We start from the raw sequence: 16,277 nt of genomic DNA on the forward strand, positions 1-16,277 counted from the left end.
TTTTTTATGGCAATCTCAGGCCATGTCCCTGGGTCAACAAAAAAAGCTAAATTCTTTGTCCAGGTGTGCCCTTATTAAGGTTTAACTGAGTTGTGGATGTTTGGAGAAGAGTGATCCATGATCAGCATCCATGGTGACCAAGTGATCCATTTTGAGATAGAGTGAACGTTTCAACCACCAAAACACCATCCACAATGTGGAGAATAGCTATAGAAATGTATTAGTTTTGGGTGTTTTTCAGACAATGGGACCTGGTGACCTTCTCAAAGTAAACATCTTCAGTATACCTTCCTCATGGACTCTACTTCTTCAAGGTTTTCAGATTGCAAGTTCAAAATGGCTTGAGAACAAAAATATGCATTTTCCAGTTGCTGTAAAACATATCTGGGTTTCTTTCAATAATACAACAGTGGTGGATAGAATAGGATAAGCAAAAACTGCTCATCTAACAAAATCTAACCAAGTGCTTGTTGATTATGTTTTCAGTATAAAGAGATTTACCTAGCGGTTTCTCATAGAATCATTTGATTTAAGAAGAGTTTGTTTTATTCTAATCTCATCCTGAAAACAAGCAAATATGTCTGCTAGTGCGTTAAGCAAATTCAAAATAAGTACATTTGTCTGCCAGTGTGTTTTTTCAGTGTTCTCCAGAGTGTACATTTTTGGCAAAAAATGGTTTTGCTGAGAGATGAGAGGAATATTTCAAAAAGTGTTAGGCTACACATTTTGGCATTCAGTGCGGTTTTCTATGCAGTGTCAATACATAATTGAAAAGGCATATCTCAGCAACGAAATAAGGTGTCAGGCTGAGAGTTTACTATCATAGTCTTAGACATGGGGGACTGTTAGAACAAACATTTTAAATCTTAGACTAGGATGTCGAATCCAATATTTTTTTATATGAATTGATATGAAAAAAAAAAAAAACTCAGGCATTATCTGAAATAAGAAAGTTCATTTGAGAGAGAAAAAGGGTTCTTTTTTTCCACATTTGAAGCTTTTTAAGAAATATAGGCCTACTGTATATAACGTACTGTGTAAATAAATGTCAAACAGGGAACTTGATGCATTTGATATTAATATTCAGCTTGAAACTAAGAGTAGCCTATTTCCTACATTTGCATGATTTGGGCCCATAGGGCAATAAGATTGTTATATGAAATTGCCATAGGCTATAATAGGAAATTGCCTAAGGCACCCTCCTAAAAAGTTACCCCAAGTCTACAAGATAAAGCAGAAAAAAAAAACTTTATCCGACAAAACCAGGTTCAACCCCACGATTTCTGGGTTGAAAACCAGGTTCAACCCAACTAAAAAACTGTTCAACATCTTTCAAGTTTTATTTGGAAAAAGTTTCTACTTTTATTTTGAAAACTAATCCGTCAAACTATCTTTGACGGAAGTTCTTCGTCCCCGGAAGCTCAGGAAGCTTGCCTTGTCCGGCTTATACATTTTCTGTGAACTTGAGTATAGTCTGACCAAACAAACCGAAAACTATTGTGTCGGTCGGTCTGGCCCATCTTACTTGAGTACTTATTTGTGTATTTAGAAATAAACTTAAACGTGAATCTGACAATGATCAAGAACGGCCATCACGGCGCTACTGTTAGCGAGGAGACAGTCGCAAATCCAGCAGTCACTGGTACTGAAAAAAGAAAACGTATTGTCCAGTTGTGGTGCGATGGTTGGTAAGTTACCTATGGCAGCTAATATCAGCTCTCTTACTAATAACTGTTAACCTTGTCTTGTTCAAGTCCCAAAATAAGTTGTGTTTATGTGTTGTTGTATGTTAACATTAACAGTTGCTATCGTAGCTACACCTTAATCAAGAATTTAGCTAGCATTCTAAAGCTGCAATCAGCGATTCAAATCCAGTGCAATTTGTTTTATAGATCGATAGATAGATAGATAGATAGATACTTTATTGATCCCCAAGGGGGTAATCAAGACACCACACACAACAACATAAACAAGATGATAAAATAAACGAAATCCACAAGACTAAAATGAACAGTAAAATACACTAAAGATACTAAAACAAGGATCCTGAATGTACTGTAGGCTACTGAATGATGAATGTAAATGTAAGCATGTAACTCAGTAAGGTGTGTGTCATGGTGGTAGTGCAAATAAGTGCAACAGTACAGGGTTAAAGTCTAGCGACCAGCAATAAATGTGGACAATATAAGAGACCAGTATTAAATATGAACAATATAATAATAAAAGATTAAGCATAGTAATATAACAGTTATAGTATAATTATGGACAAAATGGAGAAAAATGTAATAGTAATATAAGAATGATAGCAGCAGTGCATGGATAGCTTTGCAGTAATAGGGTATCAGCCATTGGTTACCAATGGCTGATACCCTAGGGAGAGGGGTTGTATATGGGCTAATATAGCCAGAAAACAGTGTAGACAGTGTAACACAGTGGGCTAGTGGACAGTCAGTACAGTCAGAGGTCACAGAAGTGAAAGGGAGGTGTGGAGGCAGATAGACTATGCAGAGAAGTCTACCTCTCCTCTTCCTTTAAGTGAAGCATTGAAGAGTTGTATGGCCCTGGGGACAAACGACTTCAGTTGTGCATGGCAGAGCGTAGTCTCCAACTGGTCAGCTTTCCTTACCAGCCTGTCTAGTCGCCCAGCATCCTTCTTCTTAGTGCTTCCTCCCCAGCATACCACAGCATAGAAGAGGACGCTGGCCACAACAGATCGATCGATAGATAGATTAGATATATAGATGGTATATATATGGGTGGTTGACATGACATGGCCATTTTTTGGTCCAATGTGTCAAAGATAGCTAAATTATAAAAAAATATATCAAAAACAATGGTGATATTGTTCAGAAAATGCTGTTTTATATGAACATACAGAGCATTCATGGGATTAATCTTCCATTTTTTCACAATTTTCAGCCAAACCAGAAAAAGCTCAAATGGAAATGTTCATTAGTGAACGCTTGCAGATTCAAACATGCGCTCTTCCTCCATGAAGAGGCTGACGAACTCAAACAGCGACAGCACTTTACCTCGGGAAAGCCACTTTGCCTAAGCTGTGAAACAGTACAGCCTTTTGGTCAGCTCCCATCTACTCTCAAAGTCTTGGAGAATAGACACGCTTTTAAAGGCCGGTCTTGATGAAATATACCACTCTCACAACCTCGTTCAAAATCTCATTCAGGTCGAGACTAACTAAGCTGCCCGACACGGCTTCCTATGAATAACACAGTCGTCCATTGCGCCGAGGTTGCTACCTGGGCCTAGGCTACAGATAAAAAAAAAAAATCCTGTTTTTCCGTCAGTTCAGCCCCATCTGGCATGTCTCCAGCGACCCACAGTTTGAGAAGCTGTTTTACCCTCTCTGTCTCCACTCTCGAATATTTTGTTAATGCTCACGGAGAAAATCGTTTTTTAATGTGCAGTGCAAATCACGGAAGTTAAGTTACCAACATGGGATAGAAAAACCGTTTAAAAAGGCATATGACTTAGATCTTTTTAAATTGTACCCCTGAAATCAGTCCACATTGCCCTGGGGTCTGGCGTACTAGTTGACAACTGTGGGCCTACATCATCTGGGTGATGGCTTCGAATATGTGTAGCATATATTTCCACTCACATACCATATAACAACTGCTGAACAACGCCGACACACAGTTTCATCTTATCCACCACTCTCTCGCTTGTACTACTGTAACTGAAGTTCTCAAACTTGCGATCTTAAAGAGACCAGCGGATCCTCTAACTCTTGTGGGTCGCCACCTTAGTGCTGCTAATGACTGACTGACTCGACCGACGACCTGACAAAAAAAACATAGGCGCCAATCAGAGCTAAGGCGAGGCTACAGATTAGGTGTCGCTAAACAAGTCCCGTAACTCTCGCTACTTAACAGTAATTGCGCATGACATTAATTAATCAGCACACGAGTTTTATGTATTTTTATACCGTGTATTCTCCGTGTAAATTCATGCACCGAACCGTGACGCCCGTACCGTTTCGGTTCAATACGAATACATGCACTGTTACACCCCTACATACTACCCCTTCACATTTGTTATATTTCAATACATTATATTTCAGTGTGAAAAAAAAAATGTATGCCTGAGGTAGGCAAATATGATTTTTTTTGGAGGGTTATCATGTATTTAGTGCAATGGATAAATTGAAAAGAAGTTTACTTTTAATGAACATTCTGAAAATGTTGTGGAATAGTGGAAAAGGCACCCATTTCTTCGAATTACCCAGCATCAATTGGCGGGACAACTATTGATTTAGCTCAGTCACTTTAGGAGTATTTATGCAATGATTTATTTTGCATTACATATTTTTAATTAATTAACATTACTTTGTAGACATTTGCCTTTGACATTAAAGATGGGATTGTAAATGATTGTAAAAAGGCCAAATTAAATTGATCGAGGTTCCATTTATAAAACTGTAAAAGGGGAATTATCCAAGGGGGATGAATACTTTTTACAGGCACAGTATATTGTATGTTTGTATTTACACAGTATGTGATGCAGGTCATCTCTAGAACTTTACAAATTTATATCATTGTCACATACCCCCCATTGTTTTACAGTTACGACATGGTTCACTACGGCCATTCCAATCAACTGAGACAAGCTAAAGCCATGGGAGATTACCTTATAGTGGGGGTGCACACTGATCGTGAGTTATGCATCTTTGAGTGCTTACATATGGACATGCTCCTGCATTTGGTCCTCTCTATATTTCACTGTTCTTAATAAATACTTTGTACTGAAATTCACACTTTTTATCTGGAATGTAGTTGTGAATTATGTCTCCCACTCTGTTTCTTCCACTCTCTCGTTTCCACAGGAGAGATTGCAAAGCACAAAGGGCCTCCAGTTTTCACACAAGCTGAACGGTATAAGATGGTGCGTGCGATCAAATGGGTAGATGAAATTGTAGAGGGGGCACCCTATGTTACCACCTTGGAGACCCTGGACAAGTACAACTGTGACTTCTGTGTACATGGAGGTTAGAAAAGTCTCTGGATTTACACTTCTCCACTAATTACACCATACCTCCCAAACACACACACCATACCCAAACACCCTATTACCCCCACACACACACACACACACACACCAAGAAGAATATTTGTGTGTTGGTTGAGTTCAGATACCATCAGGTTTTCACCTGGATTGAGGACTGTGCCATTAACATACCAGGGCTCTACAGTGCGCCCATTTCACTCGCACATGGGAGTAAAAATGATGCCGTGCGAGTGCAAAAAAATATTTAGGCGCACTGGTGCGAATGACTTCTAACCATGTCAATGTTTGTCTGCAAAATACACCGCAACATCGAGAAACATTACTGGTGCAAACCATAGAATCCGTCGCGAATGCAGCATAAAAACTACACCTCCATCAGCGTTAGCAGTTTAAGCTAGTAATTAAACTTCTATCAAAATCCAAAGGCGGCAGAAAAAGCGGAAAGTTAGACTAGCCAGCCAAGATGCAAAGATTGAAGAAATTAGTTCTTCTATCCACCGAATTCATCGGATATCGGAGGAACAGGATGAGATTCTGAGAATGCAGTGAGAGAAGGAAAGGTAACCTAACATGCCTTTCAGCCCAGTTGACGTATTGGCTGCAATAAGCAAAATATAGCTGAGCGAACCGGCACAAAAGTAACCTCCCGTAATACTCCCATTTTATTCAAAGGTAGAGCGCTACTGACAACTCCAGGCTTCCGCATGCTTGTTTGTTTACACGAATACAAGCTGAAGTGCAAAACGAAAGTAGGCCTAACATTTGCCTACTGCCCCTATCAATGCAGATATTTCAAATAAAAACTAAAAGTATAAAACATATCCTTGATTAGCCTATGTTGGGTTTTGTGGAAGAGAAAATGGACTGTTTTAGTAGTAGTATTAGGCAGTATGCAGTCAGATAGGTCACCATGGGCATATTTGGTTTAGCTATAGATGGATTCACAAATAAATAAATTAGCCTACATTTGGCAGGATACTTGATGTACAGGCTAAATGCAAATATGGCAATGTATTATATTATTTTACATTAACAAAATGTAGGAAAATGAAACAGACTGAAAATAAAGTAGGCACTGATCTTTAAAATCCTGTTTCCTGTAGCCTAAATGTTGTCAGTCATCCTTAATGTGACTTAACTGACTGTGCGCCCAAATTTTTGTCTGTGCTCCTAAATTTTTTTACTTGGGAGCACAAGTGCTCCTGAAAAAAATTTTTAGTGTAGAGCCCTGCATACATCAAATGTGCATTTTTGTTGTTTTTTTTGGGAATGAAATGTCTTCTCCTGTTTAATTTATTTTACAATTATCATTCTCCACTGTATAAAGATTTATGCTATGCCATGTCTCCTCAGATGATATCACACTGACTGTGGACGGGAAGGACACATATGATGAAGTAAAGAAGATGGGTAGATACAAGTAAGGACATCGGACTAACTTTTTCATGGAAATATGCCATGTTATCCTAGGTAATGATTCTCCCTCTTCTGCAGAGAATGTAAACGAACCCAGGGTGTGTCTACAACAGACCTGGTGGGACGTATGCTTTTGATGACCAAAGCACATCACAGTAACATGGTAAGCAAGTGGTCTCTACTTCCTTATGTATGCATTTCTGCATTTGTTATTGCGTCATTCTCTGTCTCTGTCTCCTGCACAGGATAATTCAGATTATCAACAGCACACTGACAACTTCGGAAAGGTGACATTTATTCATTATTTATATGATCAAGCTACGCACATGAGTTAAATAGTGTTATTGTTTCACAACGCTACAGCCATGACTAGTGGATGTTAATTGGAATTGGATGTGACAAAGACATTAGAGGCTAGAATTTATTCTTGAGTAAGAATCATAATATATAAATAAACATATATAAAAAAACAGAGCATGACTGTGGAACATAGGATATACTTGATGTTGAAAGTAACTTTATGTTACCCGCATTGTACTGTACATCTGGTGCTGATGTTTACTTGTATATTAAAGTAAGTGAGTTGCTCTTATTGGAGGAAGTAATTTGTTATTAATTGTGTTCTGAAATGGTTCTGAGGTGGTTTTGTTACTATTTGCCCAGGGTCCTAAAGGCCACAGTCCATGGACAGGCGTGTCACAGTTTCTGCAGACATCCCAGAAAATCATTCAGTTTGCTTCTGGGAAAGAGCCACAACTGGGAGACACAATCATATATGTGGCTGGAGCATTTGATCTCTTCCGTATCCTTTTTATGGGAGGAGGGGGTCTGCTTTAATTTTCCATTTCACAAATTTAACTGACAACAAAGGCTGAGGTGATTGTGAGTGATGTGGATCTGAGAGCTCTTGTAATGCATGTCAGTTCATTCTGTGTACCTTTGAAATTATGTAGCTTTCTTGACTGTAACATTGTGAGACATTGGTCATGTTGACTTCTTGGAAACTGTATACAAGCAGGCAGAGAGACCATATGTCATTGTGGGGTTACACTTTGATCAGGTAAGTTCCATTTTGATATAAAGTACATGTAAGAAATGTTAAATGAACTTCCAAGCTGACAACTTCACCAAACTAAATGTCAGATCTAAATTAAATGTCATCTCAGACATCCATAGGTATATTAGGGGTGTAAAGATTCACCAATACGTATTGGTAACCGTTATGAACGTTAAAGATGCAAGTGCATCAATACGCGAACCCTTGGGTCAGTTTAAATGTATTATGAACCGGTTGATGACCCGATTTGAAAATGACTAATACAGGCCTGATTGCACTCACCGGATTTCCGGCCGACCGCCGTGTCTGCGAAAAAAACAAAATCAGGTTCGCGTTCGCGTGAGAAATGAGAAATTTCACGTGAGAAATTATTTTGTGTTTCCCATACACTACAAATGTGTTTCACACTGGCAACGCGAAACATAGCCAATGTCATAGAGTGCAACTTTATGAAGCCAGGGGAGGACACCAAACTTGTCGATAAAGGTAGGCTATAAAGGATAAATGGTGCTGGTCTGGGATAGAGGAGGTGGGTAGAGACGAAAAGCCCTTTTGAAGCTGGTGTCAAAGGCAACCAGGAGCATGTTTCTGCACTTTGTGCACAAGGAAAATATTATATGGAATTAGAGGGGAAAAGTGCTGCCACGTATGGCACGAGTTAGACCCTAGTCATCAAGCAGCTGTCCAAGCAATTAAACACACCTCACGTAGGTGGCTGTTTACTCGGCCGCTCCTCCGCTCAAATTCGCGTCGGGTCGCTTGGCTCAATTCCGCTCCCTGCTTCACTTAAAAATCATCCCGCTCCAGTGAAATCGCTCCACGCTCGCTCCAGTTAAAAAGAGGGAGAAATAAATACAAGCCAAATTGTCACCTTAAACAGAAAAGTTAAACCCCAAAGAACTAAGAGCAACAGCAATTTCACTCATAGAACATTTATTTTAAAACACCGTTCAACCAACGGTGCATCAACCAACAAGCTATAGGTAACGTCAATACACATTGCGTAAAACTAAAGGGATCAATTGCCTAAAGAATACAGGCTTAGCATCCAAGTCTTACTCTCAGCTTTCAACTTCATATGAAGCATATTCAAATTGCTCACGTTTTTCTTTGCTCTCCATAGCACACTCTCCGCAAAATGTGTCTTCGTGAATCTTTACTCACTGAAACAATGTCACCATGGTCTACATTGTATCTACCGTATTTTCCGGACTATGAGTAGTCAGGCGTGACTTATATATGAAATTTACCGATAACATTATTTTTTTTTTATAATTCCGAAATGAAAGAGGAGTAAACATTACCGTCTACAGTCGCGAGAGGGCGCTCTAGGATAACCAGAGACAACGTTTCGCCGGACCATATTGTCAACATGGACGAGGTCCCCCTCACGTTTGAAAAGGGCAAAAAAGTGTGAATATAGTGACAACTGGTCATGAGAAATCACACTTTACAGTGGTGTTGGCATGTTGTGGAGATGGATCGAAATTGCCACCGATGGTCATTTTCAAACGGAACACCATGCCAAAAGACGAATTTCCACGCTCAGTTGTCGTGACTGTGAATGAGAAAGGGTGGATGGATCAAGAAATGATGAATATCTGGCTTAACCGGTGCTACACTCAGCGTCCTGAATGCGCCATGCAAGTCATTGGATGGATCGACACAGCATGGGCTTCAGTGACCACCGAAACCATCCTGTCGGGATTTAGAAAGGCCGGAATAACTCCAACTGATGCTGAGTCTGACGACAGCCCCGCAGAAGAGGAGACGGCGCTTCGTCTTCCTCAGGAGTTGGCGGAGATGTTCAGAAGCGACACGGAGGACGAAGAATTTAATGGATGGTGAACTGCTTGCCGGTGGCGTGTTATGTTAATTTAGTAATATTAAATACTGTGATCTATTGTGTTTATCTTGCATTTATGGATTAAATGTCTGTTCTTCTTCTTGGATTAAATAAATGTCTAAATAAGCCTCCCGCAAGTATTTGATCCACTGCCGGCTTGAGACTCCACCTCGCCCAAAATGCTTGATTGCATTGCATTCTCCACATTTTTATCTACATTTTGGTGTACCACATCAGCATTTTCATTCAGTGAATATTTTGTAAATTGCTTTACAATTACTGTCGGGCCCTCCTCTTATCGCCTTACACGCCGCAGCTTTATTCATCCTTTGTGCACGTCATTTTAAAGGAGAATTCCGGTGTGATATTGACCTAAAGTGTATTGAAACATGATACCGAGTGTGAGCGTTATGTCTCATAGCCCATCTCGGCTTGTCCCCTGCGCTCCAAAATCTGGCTAGTTAGCCGATGCTACCAACAGCTTTTTCAATAGTGGTGCTTGACGTCGGGCTAGCCATGCAAATAAATCATTGTTTTACACCCATTTACGAGGGCTCAATGTATCTTCACACTTCATTGGTAGACTTCGAGGGGCCCTGACATTTAAAGCGAGACACTGAGAACTTTGAAAAAGCACTGGTAGTTTACTTACAAGGCGATTTATACAGACAGTATCTTCCGCGAAGTTTAAGCGTTTGCAGCCATCTTGAATTTAGTCCGCGATAAATTAGAACAGCAGTAAGAATGAACTGGTATGATAAGGATCAGATTCCAAAAATAATTCAGTGGAAATGCATGGATTCCAGTTGCTGCTACTGGAAGAAACTGGAATCCATGCATTTCCACTGAATTATTTTTTGGAATCTGATTCCTATATCATACCAGTTCATTCTTACTATTGCTTTCAAAGTGACTAAATTCAATTCAATAAATGCAGGTAAGTGACTAGTTAAAAGCAGGGATGGATTAATGAACAGGCCTACCAGGCCCAGGGTCCCAGTGGCTCTGGTGCTCTAAACAAAGATGCTACTGTAATATAGGCTTGTATTGGGTTTGTTCATATCATTTCTGAATGATGTCCATATTTCCACAAAAGTCACCAGAATCTATCATCTAAGGGACTATTTATCAAAATCTTCTCCCAGGGGAGCACGCCCCTGGATCCCGCTTGACAATTATGTTGATCAGTACAGGGTATATCTTGGTTTAGGGTCCCGCTTACCTCCCAGGGAAAAAAGTTCAGGCTCAGGATTTTTTTCTACTATCACCCCTGCAATCGGTTGCTGCTAAGCAGTCCTGCAGCTGAAAGCCTAACGTTACAAATTATGTTACTTTCATAATGATTCGACCGACTCTGATTTGTTAACACATCTATAGAGCATCTGGTAGCCTTCAAGTAGTGACAACAAATTAGTTCAATTTGAAGCTGAATTTAGTGAAACGCACTGTTTTGCTCAACATTGGATGACAATGTATGTGTGTGTGACATTAATGTGTGTATTACAGTATCCTAAATTAAGTCATAAATTCAGTCAGTCAATGCTCCGTAAGCACTAGCCTCTAACCTAGCTTCTTAGGCTGCAACAAACACCCCTTTTCTGTGTAACTTTGCTCAGCCTCCTTCTGCATTTCCCTTCCTGTGGTGGTCTCTCCCTCGCTCCGGGGCACGGCTAAAAGGGGAATTCTGTCGATTTTTCACATAGATCTCCGGTTTTACCTAGCTCGAGTTGCAGCTAGGTAGCTACAGTGCTACACTCTGGGGGCATGGCGGCTCACGAACATGCCCCCAGGGTAATTACATTACTCTGAGGAGTTTTGAGCTAGACTACATTTACATTAGCAACAGGCATGGAGCCACGTCAAAATAAACCGCTATTTTCAAACTACTGACATTGCTTAAAATAGCCTTACACTTTGGTTGTAGCGTGGAGAAGATCTTTACAGACAAATTGAAGTATCGACTTCTTGCAGTTCTGTGCAGATCTTTTTTTTAAAGTATATTTTTGGGCTTTTTATGCCTTTAATCAGATATGACAGCGGGAATCGAACCCGGGTCGCCGGCGTACGGTGCAGGTGCCCCAGCCAATTGCGCCACAGCTGGGGCCATTCTGGAGTCATTGGAATGGTTATATGACTTTTTTCGGGTTGAATGGTGGCCGTCTCGCTTCCCCCTAGCGCCTGTGAGTGGTAAAACCACCCTTGCAACTGTGGGCCGGCGGGCCGACGGCCTCAGTGTCAGGAAGTATAACGAGTATAACGAATTGCTTTACTGCATTCAAATACACACGCCAGGCACCGGCTAGAAAAAGGAAGCGATGGAGTTTCTCAGACATTCGTCATGACCGAGCCAGTGAAAAAGAAGCAAAAACCGAGAAAACAGTAAGGAAATTGCCAATACTGCATAATTTACCTTTTAAAAGCAAGAATTTCCACAGGCTTTTTTGAAACCGAGGGTTAAGAGAGATTACCCAACATACACCGCTCACACCGGAAAAAACAAGCACACGAGAGATTCATTAATGTAAAATGCCATTTTGCATTACCCTTACGTGCCCAACCGTTCTACCGGTCGAAATTTTAACGATGACCAAATGTGTTATATATCAGCCGTCCAATGACTGATTTTTAAGTGTGCTTGCAAAGCACACTTATTGTTCTTCTTAAGTTTTATTATGATTATTTTTCCCGTCTCCCTAATTTTTTGTCAGCCCTAGCGCCTAGGCCCTTTGAGACAGAGACACCGTTCCAACTTTAAAACGTCCGGTCAGTACCGGTGTAAGTTGCTTGCGAAGATGACGTCAGGTGGGCGTGTCGTTCGTCCGCCATATTGGATAGAACAGAAAAGCGAAACTAAATTTTCACAGGTCACAAATTTGGTCGAGCATACGAAACTTGGCGTGCATTATCCTTGGACCAAGCCTCGCAAAAGTTACCAGAAGGATTTTTGATTTTCGAAAGCGTTTGCCTGTCACAGCCAAACGAAATCGGCGGCAAAGCTCCGAAACAGGAAGTCGTCCATATCTCAGGAACACTGTCACATATCGATACCAAATTTTGTATTTGAACCCGGGACTCCAATGTGAGGGTGCATAAGCTAAAAAAAAAGAAAACATTCCAAAAGTTTCCAGCATTTGGCAAACCACCCACCCATATTTGGTAACTATCACCTTCCACATTTGCAGTTGTACTGGTACATCTATCACAATGCCTTCCAAGTATGCACAATGTCTCTGGGCAGCCTTGCTCTGCCATGGGATAGTATGGACTTATGAACTGAAATGGTAAGGAGAACATTAGCTATTGCTGACATAGTACAGTTATTTTCACATTGACGGTATTCAAATTAAATTTTTCATTATTGTTAAATATCATGATGGGAGAGTATTATTAAAAATGTTACAAGTATGCAAATGCATATGTTTACGGGCATTTAGGTTTTACTGTGTTGTTTTGTTATAAAGACATGCAAGGCATTCTGTGCCGTAATGAACAGTGGTCGGCAGCACTCCATAGGCTACGTATTAATATGAATAGGTGTTTCTGTAAACCTAGGGACAATAAACAGCTATCTCTGTTACAAAAAAATCCAGCTGGTAATCGCTCATTGAAGAGGGAACTATGATAAAAAGATTGTTTTCCTAAAAACATGGAGTTGACGAAAGAATAAGCAAGCAATGTCACGTTAATGTTAAATAGCCTACATCTGAACGCTAGGTGGCAACGTTGTATTACATTTCACTAGTGTATTTGAAATACGGTGTGAGCTTCACAAGTAAGGAAGGTGCAAATATTATGTAATTTATCATGGGAAATTATTGGAAATGTTATTTCTTGTTTATTCTAATTGCAAACCACAAACATCCATTCGTAATCACACGTACACTTTTAATACCTTGAAAAGACTCTCATTTTGTTTATTTGATGTTGCCTAGCAACGGGAACAGACTTCAGAGCAAAGATTCTAGAACAGAGCTTCAGAGAGACACGTTTTGAGTTCGTGGCCAAGTACCTAAAATATCGGTTTCCATGTGTATGTGCTGGATGGTGTGCTTCCTTTATGAAAGTAAGTGTTTTATAGAGTTACAGACATAATGAGTCATGTTGTAGTGGTCCACATAAATGTGCCCCTTCTGTTATTAGAATGCTAAGCGGAGATTTAACATCATTCATTTCTTGTGTGGCTAGAAGCTAGCTAGCTAGGTCATAGGGAGGAGATGTTGCTGTAATGTTATGGGACTCACTGTATGGAAGTAGGCTAAGTAAAATAGAGATGTTTAAAATAAGATAAAGTTAGGATATGCCTGCTTGACAACGGCAGAGATAACTGGCCTTTGGCCGTAGCAACCATCCATTTAGAACGACTGGCCTTCATAGCAACCAAGGATCTTAGCTGTGATTCATGTAGCTACAGTATGCATGCAATGTGATGCAAAGTATAGAAAGGTGATGAAATATACAGAGACAGGTCAAGAAATATAGTGCAACGTAGACAGTAATATACAGTTGATTTACAGAAGATGGTTTAGAGTAATATGAATTAAATATAAATATGTGCAGTGTATTAGCTGTTATCTCATACAATAAGTAGAATAATGATGTAGATGTAGCAGTAACATTATAAAAGTAGAAATAATAATATAGATATATACAGTGTATTAACAAAATATAATAAAACAGAATAAATGGATATTCAATATGACAAATATATAACAGATATGTACATAACATACAGCTATGTGCAGTGTGGAAACAACATTATAAGAGTAGTAAGAATAATGTCTATGTGCAAGATGAATAGTATAAAGATCAGTAGAATAACTATGTATAAATGTAATTACAGTAGGCCTATGTACATTTGTAAATAAATAGAAAACTATGGGTGAGAGGGATACATTAATTTTATTTAATCGTAAAAGTAAATTGCATTCAATTAAATTGCAATTAAAAATCTTTCTAGTAGGCTTTAATGTCACACAAAAAGTACAGCCAAAGCTGAGCTTGATCAACTAGAACGTCTAAAGAACCAGAACTTGAGTGTAGTTTTTTGCTGGGTCCCAGGCCATGTTGGTCTGAGGGGAAATGAGAAAACGGACAGTGCTGCTAAGCAAGCCACAGAATGTCAAATCCCTGCCCCAGACCTTAAACCTATACTGAACTCTTACATCTCAGATAAGTGGCAATCTGAATGGGATTCATGTACCAACAACAAGCAAGGAATGTGAATTTTGGCACATTTTCATGATCCACTGGGTCTTTATGGGCCACACAAAATACGGTGTTGCTAAAATTACTCCTATTGTGGCTATTAGAGACATCCAGCTACATTCAATGTGTTAAGTAAAATACATTCACACATACAAAAAAAAAACATCACTAATGTTGTGGACATTACTTTATTCTGAGATACATCAATAGGCTCACAAAACAATCCCAAACAGACATAAGGTCTTTATAGAGCAAATCCATATAGATTATTTGTCAAATAAACCTTTAAAACAGAATTAGGGGATGGAATATATAACATTCACACTCAGAGCTCAGTGAAAAAGTATCCTGACAAACAAGCAGCATTTTAATGCCTTAGTCATATTTCATAATTTCAAATTTTTCTCTAGGTTACCTGATAGCCCAGTTTGAGAGGTGCAAGACGCGTGACATTATTTATTTTTGCAGCCAATCACTGCTGTTGTTTTAGTTTATTGATTTGATTTTAGTCATAGAAGCTAAATTCGAAGGCAGGCCACAGGTAAAATCCAACAAACCGCATTCACCCGGCAAGGCAATAGTTGAATAGAGCTTTTGAGGTATTGCCACTGCTCCAACACTGAAAGGCACTGTTAGAATGCTTGGATCAAGCCAGGTTCAGCATAGCGTATGTCACTGTCTGCTCACGTTGGTGACCGGACCAGGGCAAGCACACTTTCGCAGTTCCCGCCGGAAATGCAGTCTAGTTTTTTCTGAAATCTCCCCCCTAGTGTTGACAACATAAGCTTCCATTTGATATGATTTGTTAAGAGGTTTATGGCACATTTTCTCTTGGATACTTGAAGATGAGTCATGAAAAAATAGTGTCACTTCAGTCAGTACATTTGACGAGGACAGCCGGACACCACCTGCACTTCGTTGGAGTTTACATCGACTGAAAACCACACAGCTGGATAAATTGAGGTAATTGTTAATATGTTTTTACATCAGTTATAGTTATGGTTTATCTTAATTTGTAGTCCTAAAATCCTTGTTGTTGTTGTTTGTTTGACAGTAATATGCTTTCTCATCAGCGTCAACATTATGGCATAGCTTGGGCTAGTGTACAGTCATGTAAACTTTAGCTAGCTGCGTTACTCTGAACTGCTTTCAAAATTATTGTTTGCTTTTGATGTCAGTTATTTTCATTTAACAATTTAATTTAAAAAAACTTTAGTATACTGTATAACCTGTACATTTGTTTTTCTAGTACCAATTCGCATGTTAGGTAGGCTAAGCATTATGTTAGTAAGTCAGTAGGCCTATTAGCCAAGCAACTCTCCATTGGCTTGGAAAAACCAAACTCTGGTCAGGCCAATCACATCGTGTCTAGAGTCGGTGGGCGGGCTTAACACATAGTTGCAACGGTTCCGTGTGAATTCCCTGCTACTTGAAAACAAAGGAGATGGCTGCTGCTGTTGGCGAACAGCGGTCTTTCGAATCGGCTTTGGCCACGACGCTTAAAGACTTGGAGTTAAGCTTTTCTTTGAGAAAAGAACAAAGAAAGGCACTGAAGTCATTCCTAAAAAAAGGTTGGTTTTAGCACGATCCTATTGCGTGCAGAGGGAATTTGAAAGATAACCTGCCCCTCGGATTGAGCCCTGCCAATAGTGTGTTCCCAGACCCAATATCTTAACTCATTAAATGCCAAGCTGTTTTCGGAAGCTTTGTCCTAGAGTGCCAGCAATC

The 16,277-nt window shown here is 39.7% G+C and overlaps 1 protein-coding gene across 1 annotated transcript in view; it reads left to right on the top strand.

Annotated features, from left to right (window-relative positions):
• The first annotated feature begins 1,405 nt into the window (after positions 1-1,405).
• Positions 1,406-16,277, top strand: part of LOC125297786 (ethanolamine-phosphate cytidylyltransferase-like) — a 94,204-nt gene continuing 79,332 nt past the window's right edge. The window contains exons 1-8 of the mRNA XM_048248259.1: positions 1,406-1,688; positions 4,584-4,672; positions 4,844-5,005; positions 6,379-6,445; positions 6,520-6,604; positions 6,687-6,728; positions 7,105-7,243; positions 7,419-7,501. Of these exons, the coding sequence (XP_048104216.1) occupies positions 1,576-1,688; positions 4,584-4,672; positions 4,844-5,005; positions 6,379-6,445; positions 6,520-6,604; positions 6,687-6,728; positions 7,105-7,243; positions 7,419-7,501 (780 nt within the window). The 5' untranslated portion in view covers positions 1,406-1,575. The remainder of the gene's footprint in view (positions 1,689-4,583; positions 4,673-4,843; positions 5,006-6,378; positions 6,446-6,519; positions 6,605-6,686; positions 6,729-7,104; positions 7,244-7,418; positions 7,502-16,277) is intronic.

This window comes from Alosa alosa, chromosome 7 (genome assembly GCF_017589495.1).
Source record: "Alosa alosa isolate M-15738 ecotype Scorff River chromosome 7, AALO_Geno_1.1, whole genome shotgun sequence".
In the NCBI taxonomy this organism is placed as follows: domain Eukaryota; kingdom Metazoa; phylum Chordata; class Actinopteri; order Clupeiformes; family Clupeidae; genus Alosa; species Alosa alosa.